General features: G+C 34.9%; 1 protein-coding gene across 1 annotated transcript; it reads left to right on the top strand.

The window, feature by feature from the left end:
* The first annotated feature begins 2,693 nt into the window (after positions 1 to 2,693).
* LOC120246588 (potassium voltage-gated channel subfamily H member 3-like) lies at positions 2,694 to 5,135 on the top strand. The gene is made up of 2 exons (XM_039254221.1): positions 2,694 to 2,781; positions 4,588 to 5,135. Exons 1-2 carry the CDS (start codon positions 2,694 to 2,696, stop codon positions 5,133 to 5,135), a joined length of 636 nt encoding a protein of 211 aa, XP_039110152.1.
* The last annotated feature ends 8,098 nt before the right edge of the window (positions 5,136 to 13,233 follow it).

The raw sequence follows: 13,233 nt of genomic DNA, 5'->3' as shown, positions 1-13,233 counted from the left end.
TGCAATCCTTGAGCAGCTCTTAGATGGGGACTGGTAGATAAATCTTCCTGATTGTGTCTCAGGTAGACAGTTACAAAGTATATTCTACAAGACTTCTTAGAGGAATTGACCCCCAGCTACTCACTGCAGTAATAATATTGCTCAATAATTTATCCCAGGTGTTAATTTTATTCCTTCCCTTGGTTTCCCAGTTTCTTATTCCTCTTCTTTGGAATAATTTCCTAAAATTATCTGTTGTAAAACTATCTGTTTAGAAGCTTTTGTCTCTAGCGCTGTTGAAAAGACCTAGGCTGAAAGAAATTAAAAGATGTGTGTCTTTACTGAATATCTTTTTAAAAATTAAACCTTCAAAAATGAAATTTATCGTATCTCAGAATTGTATAGACTGAATGCTTTCTATTAGTAGCAAAAGAAGAGACAACTTTACAGATAGGAAGTTTGAAGCTAGTGTTGATTAAGAATTGATTTCCTTGTACAGTAGTTGCTGGCATTTCCATAATGTTACATTTCCTACATTTCTATTACATTTCTACAATGCTGGCTTTTCCAAACAGTTTCAATTTTCATTAAACTTTGGCTCTTTAGATGGTGACTATGAGTGCTATATGACTTGTTCAGATTTGAATAACCAAAATATAAAAATTTGTTGCTGACTCATTTATTTGTTACCCACTTTTCTATAATCTTATTAATACAGAAACAATTACTAGGACTTCCAGTTTCTACAAATTTTATATGCATGGCCCTGATTTTGGAGTATTACACATATTTTTTTTTCTAAAGAGAAAGCCTATGTTAGTGAGAAATCATATGTCTTCTTTCCTTTCAGACTATGAGCTTATGAGTTTGTCAAAGTGGATAACAAAGATTGTTTTTAAAGAACATTAAGACATATAAATACACTTTAGATAGCCAACTAAAATGTAAGATCCTTGAAAGCAGGGATTTTTGTGTCTTTATTCACTATTATATCCTGAACGCTTAGAACAGTGACTGACATAAGATAGGCACTCAATAAATATTTGTTGAATAAATTGAATGAATGAACTTATATTTGCTTATTAGGAAAAGAACTAAAAGACAAAAAATCCAAATTTAAAAGATGGTCAATTACAACTGAATATTTTCTTTAGCCTGTAGAATTTGGAGCAAAACTGAACAAAAATTTAAATACAGAAATTCATTTAGAGATATTTATATTACAATTATCAAAACAAGGGGTTCCTAGGTGGTGTCTGACTTTAGCTCAGGTAATGATCTCACCGTTTGTAAGTTCCAGCCCCACATGAGCTCTGTGCTGATGGCTTGGAGCCTGGAGCCTGCCTCGAATTCTGTGTCTCCCTCTCTGTTCCTCGCCCACTTGCACTCTCTCTCTCTCTCAAAAATAAATAAAAGATTAAAAAAACAATTAAAACAATATTAGACTCCAACAAGATACAAAGTCCATGTCGACTGAAAAGTAAGTTTGCATGAAAGCAGCAGAAGGAATACTTTTAGGTGGATATCTATTTCTAAAAAACAACTATGGATATGGACTCACTAGGTCTTGCAAAACTTAGGCATTGTTATAAAATGCAAATATTTTTCCACAAGATGGCAGCAAAGATTTACTTTAGAATCACTGGACAGACTCCGTAGTTATCCCAAATGATGTATATCTTTAAAAGCTACAATGTTTAAGGAAGTGGGGGATACTTTTTTTATTATTCCTTGGAAGTACCACTTCATTAGGTTTTATCATCGGTACCTAGGGTTTCTGTGACTCTTTACACATGCTCTGCTCTTTCATACTCTCCACTGCCATTTTTTTTACATACTTCCAGATTAATCTTAAATTACAAATCTAAATGTATCACTTAAGTTAAAAAAAGGCTTCAATAATTTCCTAAGCCATATGAAATAAAGAATAATATTTCTAGTTTATTTACTCAACCCATTCAGTAACTATATTTTATGTGCAAGTTGCTATGATAGGTACTAGGAATAGAAACATGAATAATGCTTGGGGCTTTTCATTTCAGGAATTACAAACATGTAAAGATACAGCTGCAACAAAGTGCTTACCTGGGGAAAAGTTTAATTTGGGGACTGGTGAGGCACAAAAGAGAGATGAAAGTGAGAGATGTGTTTGTCCATGGGGCATCGAATTCAGGGAAAAATTCTGGGCTTGAGGGAGCAGTTTGAGAATCATCATGCAAGTATAATTGAAGGGCATAGAAATATAACTGGTGAATTTTTTACTGATTCCCCAATTTAAAAATGTATTCATCGTAATTATAAAACACATTTTAAAACTGTAGAAATGAATAATGTTAAATTCACTAGAAAATATATATATATTCAGACTTACACATAAACACAACTTATGCGGTGCTTGGGTGGCTTAGTCAGTTAAGCACCTGACTCTTGATTTCTGCTCCGGTCATGGTCTCACAGTTTCATGAGTTTGACATGGGTCAGTCTCTGTGTTGACAGTGTGGAGCCTGCTTGGGATTCTGTCTCTTTCCCTCTCTCTCTGCCCCTCCCTTGTTTGTGCACTCTCTCTCTCAAAAATAAGTAAACAGATTTTAAAAAATGTAAACACAACTTACATGCTCATTCTCTGAATATTTGTCTATGTATCTATAACAGGTCATAATAAGGACATAACACACAACCTGTTCTTGTAACTGCAATTCACTGAATAAGTTGAGATGGTGAAGCTGGAGGGTGTGACAGATGAGACTGAAAAAGACTGGCTGTATAAAAGGAAAGGAAAGCTGTCTAAGAATCCAGAGAACAGTGACATGTATGACAAGAACTGAATGACTTTTAGGAATGGAATAATTTAGTGTCAAGTTCTACAGAAATGATTAACTGAGAAGAGAACTAAGAACAATCGATTGGATGTGGCAATTAGTATCTGGATGGTGACCTCTGCCAGAACAGCTTTAGCCTGACTGCTATGTGACAATGAGGGATGAGAAGAAAGGAAGGGGTGGCAGTTGTTGTGAACTTTTCCTGTGAGAAGATTCACTTGAAATGGAAGAGAGTAAAGCATGAATATAATTGGTGAGGAAATAATCTGGTGGGCAAAGAGAGGTCTAAAGTATAAAAAAACAGAGAATAACTCATAAAACAAGATTCTGGAAATGGTCAGATGTGATAAAAATAACCAAACCAAACCAGACCAAACCAAAACAAAACCCAGGTGAAGTATTTGTTTATACATGAAAAGAATTTTGTTTTGTTTTGCTTTTTCCTAGCATAGTTAAGTTTTTAGGTGTAGGAGTGAGAGTTCCATTCAAGGATCTCAACACTATGGTCTCAGTCTTTTATGAATACACTTCAGGTGGCTTATCCATGAATGAAACTGAATTATTTCCTCTTGCCCTGGTATAGCTATCTAACGATTTCCTTATTGGTTTCTTTACTTCATTCTCTCTTCTCCAATCTCTTCATGTTAAAAGGTTATACATTCTTTAAGTTCCATAACAAATTATTCTTCCTACTGGAGCTATCCTCACCACATGATCTAGTTCAAGTGTGACTTTTCACTATCTGAAACTTACAAGTTAGTCAATGTTATCTCCAAGAACACCACCAATATAGATAGAATACTGGAGGAAAGCAAGGCAAATATAAATGGCAGCGGTAACTCAAGACGAACCTTCCCCGTGCATGATCTTTCCTGATCTGAAAACAAGAGAATCTTACAGGTAGTGAAAGGGGTTCTTTGCTTTTGAATCTGGCTCAGCAGTTTTAGAAATTATATTCCATTCTCTTAAGGTTTAGTTCAATCCACTGACGTTTTAAAGCACAAACTTCACTCCTAATATTAAACGTAAAATATAAATTAAATTTGATTTGTCAATGAGGAAATGTTTAATTTTTGCTTTCAGTTTCCAAAAGGTGGTTTGAAAATTTTATTAAACTGTTTTCATAACATATACCTTATTAAGTTTTTAACATTTGATCCATTGATTGTTTTTTGCCTATATAAAATATTATTGTTTATAAGATATGCTACTTGAATTCTCTTTGGTGACCATTATTTCTACCAAATCCAACGTGTTTGCATCAAATTAAAATATATCCCAATGTTACACCTAGAGTTTTATCTATTTACAAATGTATTTGTCTTGCTTATTTGTACCAGTCATATTCATCAGAATCTTAAATACTGAAAGTTTATATTCATTTGTTGGCTAATCTTAGAAAAAAATATATAGAACAATTGCTTTCAGATAGTTTAAGATTAAGCCAATGTCAAGGGCTGGTTTGTTGTAGGAATAAGTCAATTCTCTTATTTTTTTCCAATCATTTTGTGTCTTAGCAATGTTTCTATTTGATTTTTATTTTTATTTATTTATTTTTAAATTTTTTTAAAAAAGTTTATTTTTGAGACAGAGAGAGAGAGAGCGAGCGAGCGAGAACGAGCAGGAGTTGGGGGGGGGGGCAGAGAGAAAGGAAGACACAGAATCTGAAACAGGCTCCAAGCTCTGAGCTGTCAGCACAGAACCTGATGCTGGGCTCGAACCCATGGACCACGAGATCATGACCTGAGCCGAAGTTGGACGCTTAACCAACTGAGCCCTTCTGGAGCAGGCTGGCTGCAGGAGCTGGCCCGCCGACTTGAGACCCCCTACTACCTGGTGGGCCACAACCCTGCCACAGGGAACAGCTCAGCCCAGAAGGACAACTGCAGCAGTGTCAGCAGGGAGGCCAACAGCACGGGGCTGGAGCTCCTAGGCGGCCCCTCCCTACGGAGCGCCTACATCACCTCGCTCTACTTCGCGTTCAGCAGCCTCACCAGTGTGGGCTTCGGCAACGTGTCTGCCAATACGGACACCGAGAAGATCTTCTCCATCTGCACCATGCTCATTGGCGCCCTGATGCACGCGGTGGTGTTTGGGAACGTGACGGCCATCATCCAGCGCATGTACGCCCGCCGCTTTCTGTACCACAGCCGCACCCGTGACCTCCGAGACTACATCCGCATCCACCGCATCCCCAAGCCCCTCAAGCAGCGCATGCTCGAGTACTTCCAGGCAACGTGGGCTGTGAACAACGGTATCGACACCACTGAGGTGTGCAGGCCTCCAGAGCTGGCCCTTCCAGCCTTTGCTCCTTCCAGGAGTATGCACTTGGCCTAAAGTTCCCGGAAGTGGGCTGGGGGGCGAGAAACGCAGAATTCTGGCTTACACACTCCTGGGGTGGGGTGGGGGCAGTAGTTTGGGGCAGAGGGCAGAAAAAAAAAATAAAAAAATAAAAAATAAAAAATAAAAAGTGCCCCAGGCACCCCTCTATTTGATTTTTAAACTATATAATGTACTTTTTCTTTTCTTAGAGTCTGCAAAATAAGCCAGCTTCAGTGATATCGTTTAAGTAGATATTTAGAAGTCATATATTTGGTCAATTATCTGTGGTCCTGAATGCTTAGGCTTTTTTCCATTTCCTAGAATAACTCAGGGAATATAATAATTTTGTGGGAAATACTATCTCATGAGTTGGTCATGAGATAATTGAATGAGAAATTCATAAAAATCAAAGCAGAATATGTTTGAGAACTGAAGAGAAATATAATACAAGAATAGAAATTTTAAATAAATATAGTTTCAGGAAAAATGTTCTAATACTAAAATCATGCTATGAAATATCCTCCCATGGGAAATGTGAACACTTCAGTTATTCAAAACCAGCCTGGAAACAGCATTAAAAAAATGTACCCTTGGGAGTAATTTTATATAGTGGTTGAGCTGACTAGGATCCTAATAGGCCTTTACCATATCTACTTGGTATGACTTAAATAAAACAGCAACTTTTACAGTATTTGCCATTGGAAAGTAGAAATTTAAAAATAATGTGACCAGTGCAGGTAACATGATTCCTTTAATAAAATGCGGTCACATTTTACTAACCCATCAAATATTAGGAGTAATGATGATTTTCAAAGGAGTTTGGAAATAAAAAATGTTATGAAGTGTTGTCAGGCTCTATTACACATTTTTATTCACACATATTACTTCTCTGGAAAAATAATTCTATAAGCTGAAAAGTGGAAAAGCAAGGGGGCTAATATAAGAAAAAGAAAAAAAATAATGGGGAAAGCAGAAAACATCTGCTAAGAACTCTGACGGACAACAGACTTTAATGGGACCAGTTCCAGCATATGTAAGCATATATTTTTATTCATTGGTAGCATTGCCATTTTCAAGATGTAGTATAAAGAATATTTCATTGGTTAAATTTATGAGTATATGTTCCATAATATTTCAGTTCATTTTTCATCTTTGAAAATAGGTAAATAGGCCTGAAAAGAACTACTTAAGCTACAAGTCTAGAAGTTTAAAGTAGTTCTATCAACATGTATTTTCATAACAGAGCAGTCCCTATTTATTAAAATAAATAGGACTGAAAGTCCAAGGCTCTTTAAAAATATCAAAAGTCATCAAAATAATGTCTAAATATATGCTTGTTTAAACTTCAGTTGAGCTATCTAAATATGATTTCATAATTTTTAATAACAGCTGTGAACACGGGATCATTCTGTTTTCTTTTTTAATTCATTACTAAATATGACAAGAACACTTCAGCGCTTATCCTGACTCAGGCTCTTTCCATTAAATAATTCCCACAAAAACTGAGATGGGTACTTTATTATTCCAAGTTTTCAGATTATGCAAATGAGGCATAAAGGAGTTAATTAACTCACCTAAGTTATCACAGCTGGCAGGTTGCAAAGATCTAATTCTAACCTAATCATTCTAAATCCAGAGCTCATGTTCCGGGGGTCTGTCTAAAGTGCTTAAAATGAGCTTATTTAATAGTATCTGGGCATTACAGAATTAACACAACAGAATACTAATATATTTTGTAGTAGTTGTGTAATTAATTGTTATTTCTTCGTAGTAAGTGTTCTTTTGTAGCTGCAGTTAAGTCTTATTTTCACTCCTATGTGCCTAATACAATGTCATTATATAATTCTGTGGATACCTAATGCATATTCATTGAATAAATTATGTCTTAAAATTTCACACAGAAAGTTGCTCAGATAAAAAGCAGGGGAGAAATATTTGAAAGCTACTTTTATTTTATGAAGTTTAAAAAATTTTTAAAATTAAATTCTGGAGTATCTCGGTGCCTCAGTCAGTTAAGTGTCCAACTCTTGATTTTGGTTCAGGTTCTGATCTCTTAGTTCAGGGGTTCAAGCCCTGCATCAGGTTCTGCGCTGAGAGCACAGAGCTTGCTTTGGATTCTCTCTCTCCCTTTCTCTCTGCACACAACCCCACTCCACCGCTCAGGTTCTCTCATTTAAAAAAATGAATTAAAATTTAATTTTGTGATGATTGAAGATTCACATGCAACCTTAAAGAATAATACTGAGGGATCCCATGTATCTTTTACATGGTTTCTCTTCACATGGCAATATTTTGTAAAACTTATAGTATAGATACTATGCTTAAGAAATTGTGATACAACCAATTCATGTTCTTCAATTTTCCCAGGTTTACAAGTACTCATTCCATGTGTGTGTACGTGCGTGCATGTGTGTGTGTGTGTGTGTGTGTGTATTTAGTTATATGCAATTTTGTCACATGTATCAGTTCAGGTAGCTAACTGCCATCCCAATCAAGATACGAAACAGTTACATCACTACCAGAGTACCTGTTATACCCTTTAAACGCTCTCCGGCTCCTCTGCCTTCCCTAATCCTTAACAACCACTAGTTTAGTCCCTATCTTTATACTTTCACCATTCTAGAATGTTATATGAGTGGAATTTTATAGTATGAAATCTTTTAGGATTATTTTTTTTTCCACTCAGCATAATTCCCTGGAGACTTATCCTAGTAATTGCATGTATCAATACTTCATTGCTTTTTATTGCTGGGTAGTATTCCACAGTATGTATGTGCCACGATTTGTTTGACCTTTCATCCACTGAAGTACATCTGAGTTGTTTTCAGTGTTTACCTACTACAGGTAAAGCTGCTATGAACATCTGTCTATAGGTTTTTGCATGAACGTAACTATTCATTTCTCTGGGATAAATGTCCATGAGGGTAACTGCTGAGGCATCTAGTAGGTGTATGTTTAGCTTTGTAAGAAAACTGCCAAACTGTTCCACAGGGGCTGTGCTAATTCACATTCCCACCAGAGATATATGAGTGATCAGTGTCTCTGTATGCTAGCCAGCATTTGGTACTGTCACTATTTTTAATTTTAGCCATCTGATAGGTGTGTAATAAGAGCTCATTACACTTTTAATTTTCACTATCCTCATGGCAAATCATGAACATTTTTTTACATGCCATCAGTTTATCTTCTCTGGTGGTGTATAGATGGCCAATTGTATTTTATCCTTTGGTGACACTTCCATTAGTCTTTGTCTATTTTCTCATCGGATTATTCTTTACAGTTGAGTTTTGCGAGTCCTTTAATCATCCAGATACTTATTCTTTGTCATTTTTATATTCTAAATACTAGTCCTTTGTGTGGTTTGCAAATATTTTCTCCCAGACTGTAGTTCATCTTAAAAATGTAGAACAAAAGTTTTTAATTTTGATGAGGTTCAATTTATCCATTTTTCTTTTATGGATTACCTTTTGTTTCTACTTACATTTCCCAAAGTCAATTCTAAAATTTTATTAATTGTTAACATAGTATGTGAGTTTTTATCAATATAAAGAACAATAAAATTAAGAAGTATAATAAAAAGCAGTTGAATACTAATATAATAATCATAAATGTAAATTGGGTATTGAATTTATAAAGCAGTTATTAGGTTTCAGATGGTCTTCAAATGATATAGAATATGCTTTATTAAATATCTTAACATACACATTAAATATTAATGTTAAAAAATCTTATAGACAATAACCCCATAAATATGGGCACAAAACATCCATTTAGGAAATGCTGATCTGAGATGTTTCTATTTAAAAGCTGGCAGCATAGTCTTGTGAAAATAACATCTGCCTAAACATATCTGTAGACTTTTTGAAAAAACCGGTATATATATCTACAGTAATGCTTTAGTACAATTATTTTATTCTGAATGATTCACATAGAATCCTTGTGATCTAGAATCTGATTTCTCATTAGTAGTATAATGTCCTTCAAAATACAATTTACTTTGTATTATTTTTTCAACAGGTATTCACTGAATACCTGCTGCATGCTAGGATTGGAAGTGAAAATAAAATTAATGCTTGGTCCCTGCCCTGGAGCAATTTATTAACCAGGTTAGGAAACAAAACATTCACATTAAATTTGTAATATCAGTAGCTAGCATTTATCGAAAGCTTACTATTTTCCAGGTTCTTTACTTGTATTTTTTCTATTCCAGATTCTTTACTTGTATTCCATCATTTGCTCATACAAATAACATTATAAGGTAGGGACTATTATTTTTCCTCTTTTACAGAGGTAACTAAAGGGCAGACAGTTTGAATAACCTGCCCAAGATCCCACAGCTAATAAAGGCAAAGTTACCATTGAAGTTAGGTAATCTGACTCAACAGTCTGTGCCTTTAATATTCTCTTAATATTGTTTCCTTAGAAGGGAAATAATATCATGAGGATGACTGACCAGGGCCAACCTTTAGGTCAACTGATTCTATAGTTTACATTTTACCAACTTATACCCCTTTGCTAATTCAATCAGTAGATTAACACAACCATTTTTGGAAATTATATATTTGGGGAAATTATTTGTTCACTATAATGGCCAAATTGGATTACATATTTGGGAAAACTCCTGCTATGTAAACACTTTCAACTTTTTTTGAGGAGTCTCTTTCAGAACCACTCCCTCTGTTTTGGATGGCCGTTGGTTGGACTGGTAAAAGCATTGCATTCACATGGAGGTTTTATTTCCTGACTGGCCATGTTGAAACATAAAAGGAATCAGGAAAACAAGGTATTATGTGATCAAATAAGCCTACTAGAGTTAAAAGTTATTTGGTTTATACTGATATATTTAAAATTTTTTTTAATGTTTTATTTATTTCTGAGAGAGAGAGAGAGAGTGAGAGAGCAGGGTTATACAGACCCCAAAACAGGCTCCAGGCTCTGAGCTAGCTGTCGGCACAGAGCCCAATGCGGGGCTTGAACCCACGAACCATGAGATCATGACCTGAGCCGAAGTCAGACGCTTAACCCACTGAGCCACCCAGGCACCCCTATAGTGACATATTTTAAAGGTTATTTCTGTACTTAAGTAAAATTTGATTGTTGACACTTTAAACATTCATGAGACTAGTCCAGTCAGGAGTAAAAGTAGTTTTTTGTTAGTAACTTCAGCAATAATTATTAACAGGACTTGATGAAATATTTTTCAATAAGTGTACTTTTACTCTAAACATTCCAAATATAAAATTTAGTTAACCCTTTTTCAGGGATGACACAGTAATTTGGGCTTTTCCTTCCTCTAAGTCATTTAACTTATAGCACATCACTATAACTTATAGCACTATAATATTATAACATGGTTCATGGTTTAGTTGTCCCCATAACAACTAAACCATGAAAACCAAAGTGTATACTAATTCTTTGCTATTTTATGAGTTAATATAATCAGCAAATTTTAGTGAGAGTTGTTTTTATTTGATTCAGAGTTGCATCCTCTCCACATCTTAACATTTTGAAATTGAGATACATTGTATAATCCATGTTGAAAAAATTTTAAAGTAACATCACTTATTATGGGCTTGTGATATTGCCATTTTCATTACACTATTGGTTTTTTTTAAATATAATTGACACACAGTGTTACATTAGTCCAGGTATATAACTTAGTGATTTGACAAGTTTACACATTATGCAAGTATAGCTACCATTTGTCCTATTACATTGCTATTACAATATCATTGACTATACTCAGAAATACTCCATGATTTATTACCATGATACACTCTTTCGATAACTGGAGGCATCTCTCCTTCACCCATTTTGCCCAACCCTACACTTCTCCCCTCTCTCAACCATCAGTTTTTCTCTGTATTTATAGTTCTGAATTTTCTTTTTGTTTATTAATTTTTTAAGATTCCATTTATGGATAGAATCATATGGTATTTGTTTTTATTGGTCTGACTCATTTTACCCAGCATAATACCCTCTAGTTCCATCCATAATGTCTCAAATGATATAGCCTCATTCTTTTTTATAGTGGTGTAATATTCCATTATGTATATATATCACATTTTCCTTATCCATTCATCTGTTGATGGACACTTAGATTGCTTCCATGCCTTGGCTACTGTAAATAATGCTACAATAAACATAGAGGTGTATGTATCTTTTCAAGTTAGTGTTTTTTCATTTTCTCTGGGTAAATACCCATCAGTGGAATTATTGGATCCTATGGTATTTCTACTTTAAATTTCTTTTTTTTTCAAAGTAAGAATGAATTTATTAAGATAGCCTTTATCGGTAAATTTTTCATTATGTGGATTTGAATTCCATTGTAAGTTTGGCACCAGACTGAACACTGGTCATAGCCAAAATTTTCTCCTTAGTGTCTAGAAACCTGAACAGGTTTTCTTTCAGATTAAAAGAAGGGGGTTAGGGGGTGAGAAGAAGAAACTCTATAACAAAACCCTATTACCTTGACATTGGGTATGCTGAATGCAACCTGGCCTAAGTCACTACTATATCCTATAGAATTTCAGATAATGAAAGTAAATTTGCCTATGGCAAAAAATTGTAACCTAGGTGAGATGCAAATTTGCAAAAATTTCATCTCTTTGGTGTGACAAAGCAACATTCCCTCCAGGTAGGTTCTGCTTCACTCATCAATGTTGACTGAAAGGCAGAGAGAGACCAATTTGCAGGTCTCTGCTAAGATAGATTATTTGATTTTACTTCCTTAAAATATCAAGCTAACAAGATTTTATTACATCAAATGTTTGTACAATTTCCAATGTGAAAAATTCTTAAGATACATTTATTAAAGTCTCATTATAATCTGTGAAGATAGATCACAGACAAAAGAGACGTAAGACAGTGCTCCCAACAAAATTAGCCTTTTGGATTTTTGATTCCTAGTGTACTTTGTGGAAAGGAGTAAATGGAACAAGTTTCTCCCCTGAAGAGAATTTCTCAGATATAGCCATAACCCATATCAAGTGAGTTTAGACCAGCTAAGTGAGCAAAGAATTCACGAGCAAGTTATTTCCAAATCTAAACCTCAGGATGGGCTGGGTCAGGCCCCAGTAACCTGCATTCAGTGGCCATCATCAGACTTCTTGGGTCTTTGGTTATATTCAACGTGAAATAAAAAACACCTTAAGTCTTATACCAAAATATAGGCTTTAACTGGGAGTATGCTTTTAGCTTTTTTTAAAAAAAACATTTTGGGGGGAAAATCAAGTTTGAGACACAGTAACACTTACTTTGGCAAGATGGCAACCAAAATCTAAAAAGCATAAGCTACTAAGTATCCATATGTAAAGGCATTAAACAAACCATATTGTCAGGAGAAAATCCACAATGAACAAAAAATACAGTCTGCTTAAACATTTGAAAAGTGTAATTAAACCCTAAAAATGAGAGTTGAAAAATTATGCTCAGTTTTTGCTACAGATTAAGTGCACCTTTTCCTCTGCCCCCAAATAAAGTCAGAGCTTACTATATAATCACACCTTAGTTTCAGAATTTTCTCAGTTTAAAGCAACAGCTACATCCACATAAAATGCTTATTTGTTAATGTAATAATTCCCCTGGCTCATTCAATGTGCAATGCACATAACTCCAAAGACTACAGTTTGGGGTAAATATACACGAACTGAAAAAACACAATTCAAGTTTCAAAACCTGCTCTTAAAATTATTTATAGAACACTGAGGTCATTTTTACTTCTCAGTAAGAGAAAGATGTCACGCTGCCATTTGATTATCAGTCCACCTTGGCATGGGAAGAATGTACATTACCAGATGCCAATTTGAGGGACTGAACACTCAAAAAGTACTTATTTCTTAATGGCTGATGAAGATAATTATAAGTAAGCTTATGTTTACATTCTGCTGAAGATATCTTTACAGTCTCAGCATCTAACAATATCTCACAGGCTCCAAAAATCCTATCAGGTTTATGATGGTGCAGTATTTTAAGGAGGAGCCATTTCAGCTTAAGTCATTCAGAACCAAAATCCTAAGAATGACCAAAATCAAATCTTCACTTAGCTGTATAAATGTGATCCAAATGTGTCCACCATTAATTTTTCAAAACAAAAGATGCTATAAATAAGCAA

The sequence above is a fragment of the Hyaena hyaena genome, unplaced genomic scaffold (assembly GCF_003009895.1).
Source record: "Hyaena hyaena isolate Hyena2069 unplaced genomic scaffold, ASM300989v1 scaffold_472, whole genome shotgun sequence".
Taxonomy (NCBI): Eukaryota; Metazoa; Chordata; class Mammalia; order Carnivora; family Hyaenidae; genus Hyaena; species Hyaena hyaena.
The sequence above is the reverse complement of the archived record's forward strand: the minus strand, read 5'-3'. Positions and strand labels throughout refer to the sequence as shown.

Bases quoted from the DNA above. Each gene is read 5' to 3' on its own strand.
- LOC120246588 (XM_039254221.1), top strand. From the start codon at position 2,694: ATGGTGAAGCTGGAGGGTGTGACAGATGAGACTGAAAAAGACTGGCTG. The intron at 2,782-4,587 runs GTGACATGTATG...CTTCTGGAGCAG, and splicing joins GTCTAAGAATCCAGAGAACA to GCTGGCTGCAGGAGCTGGCC.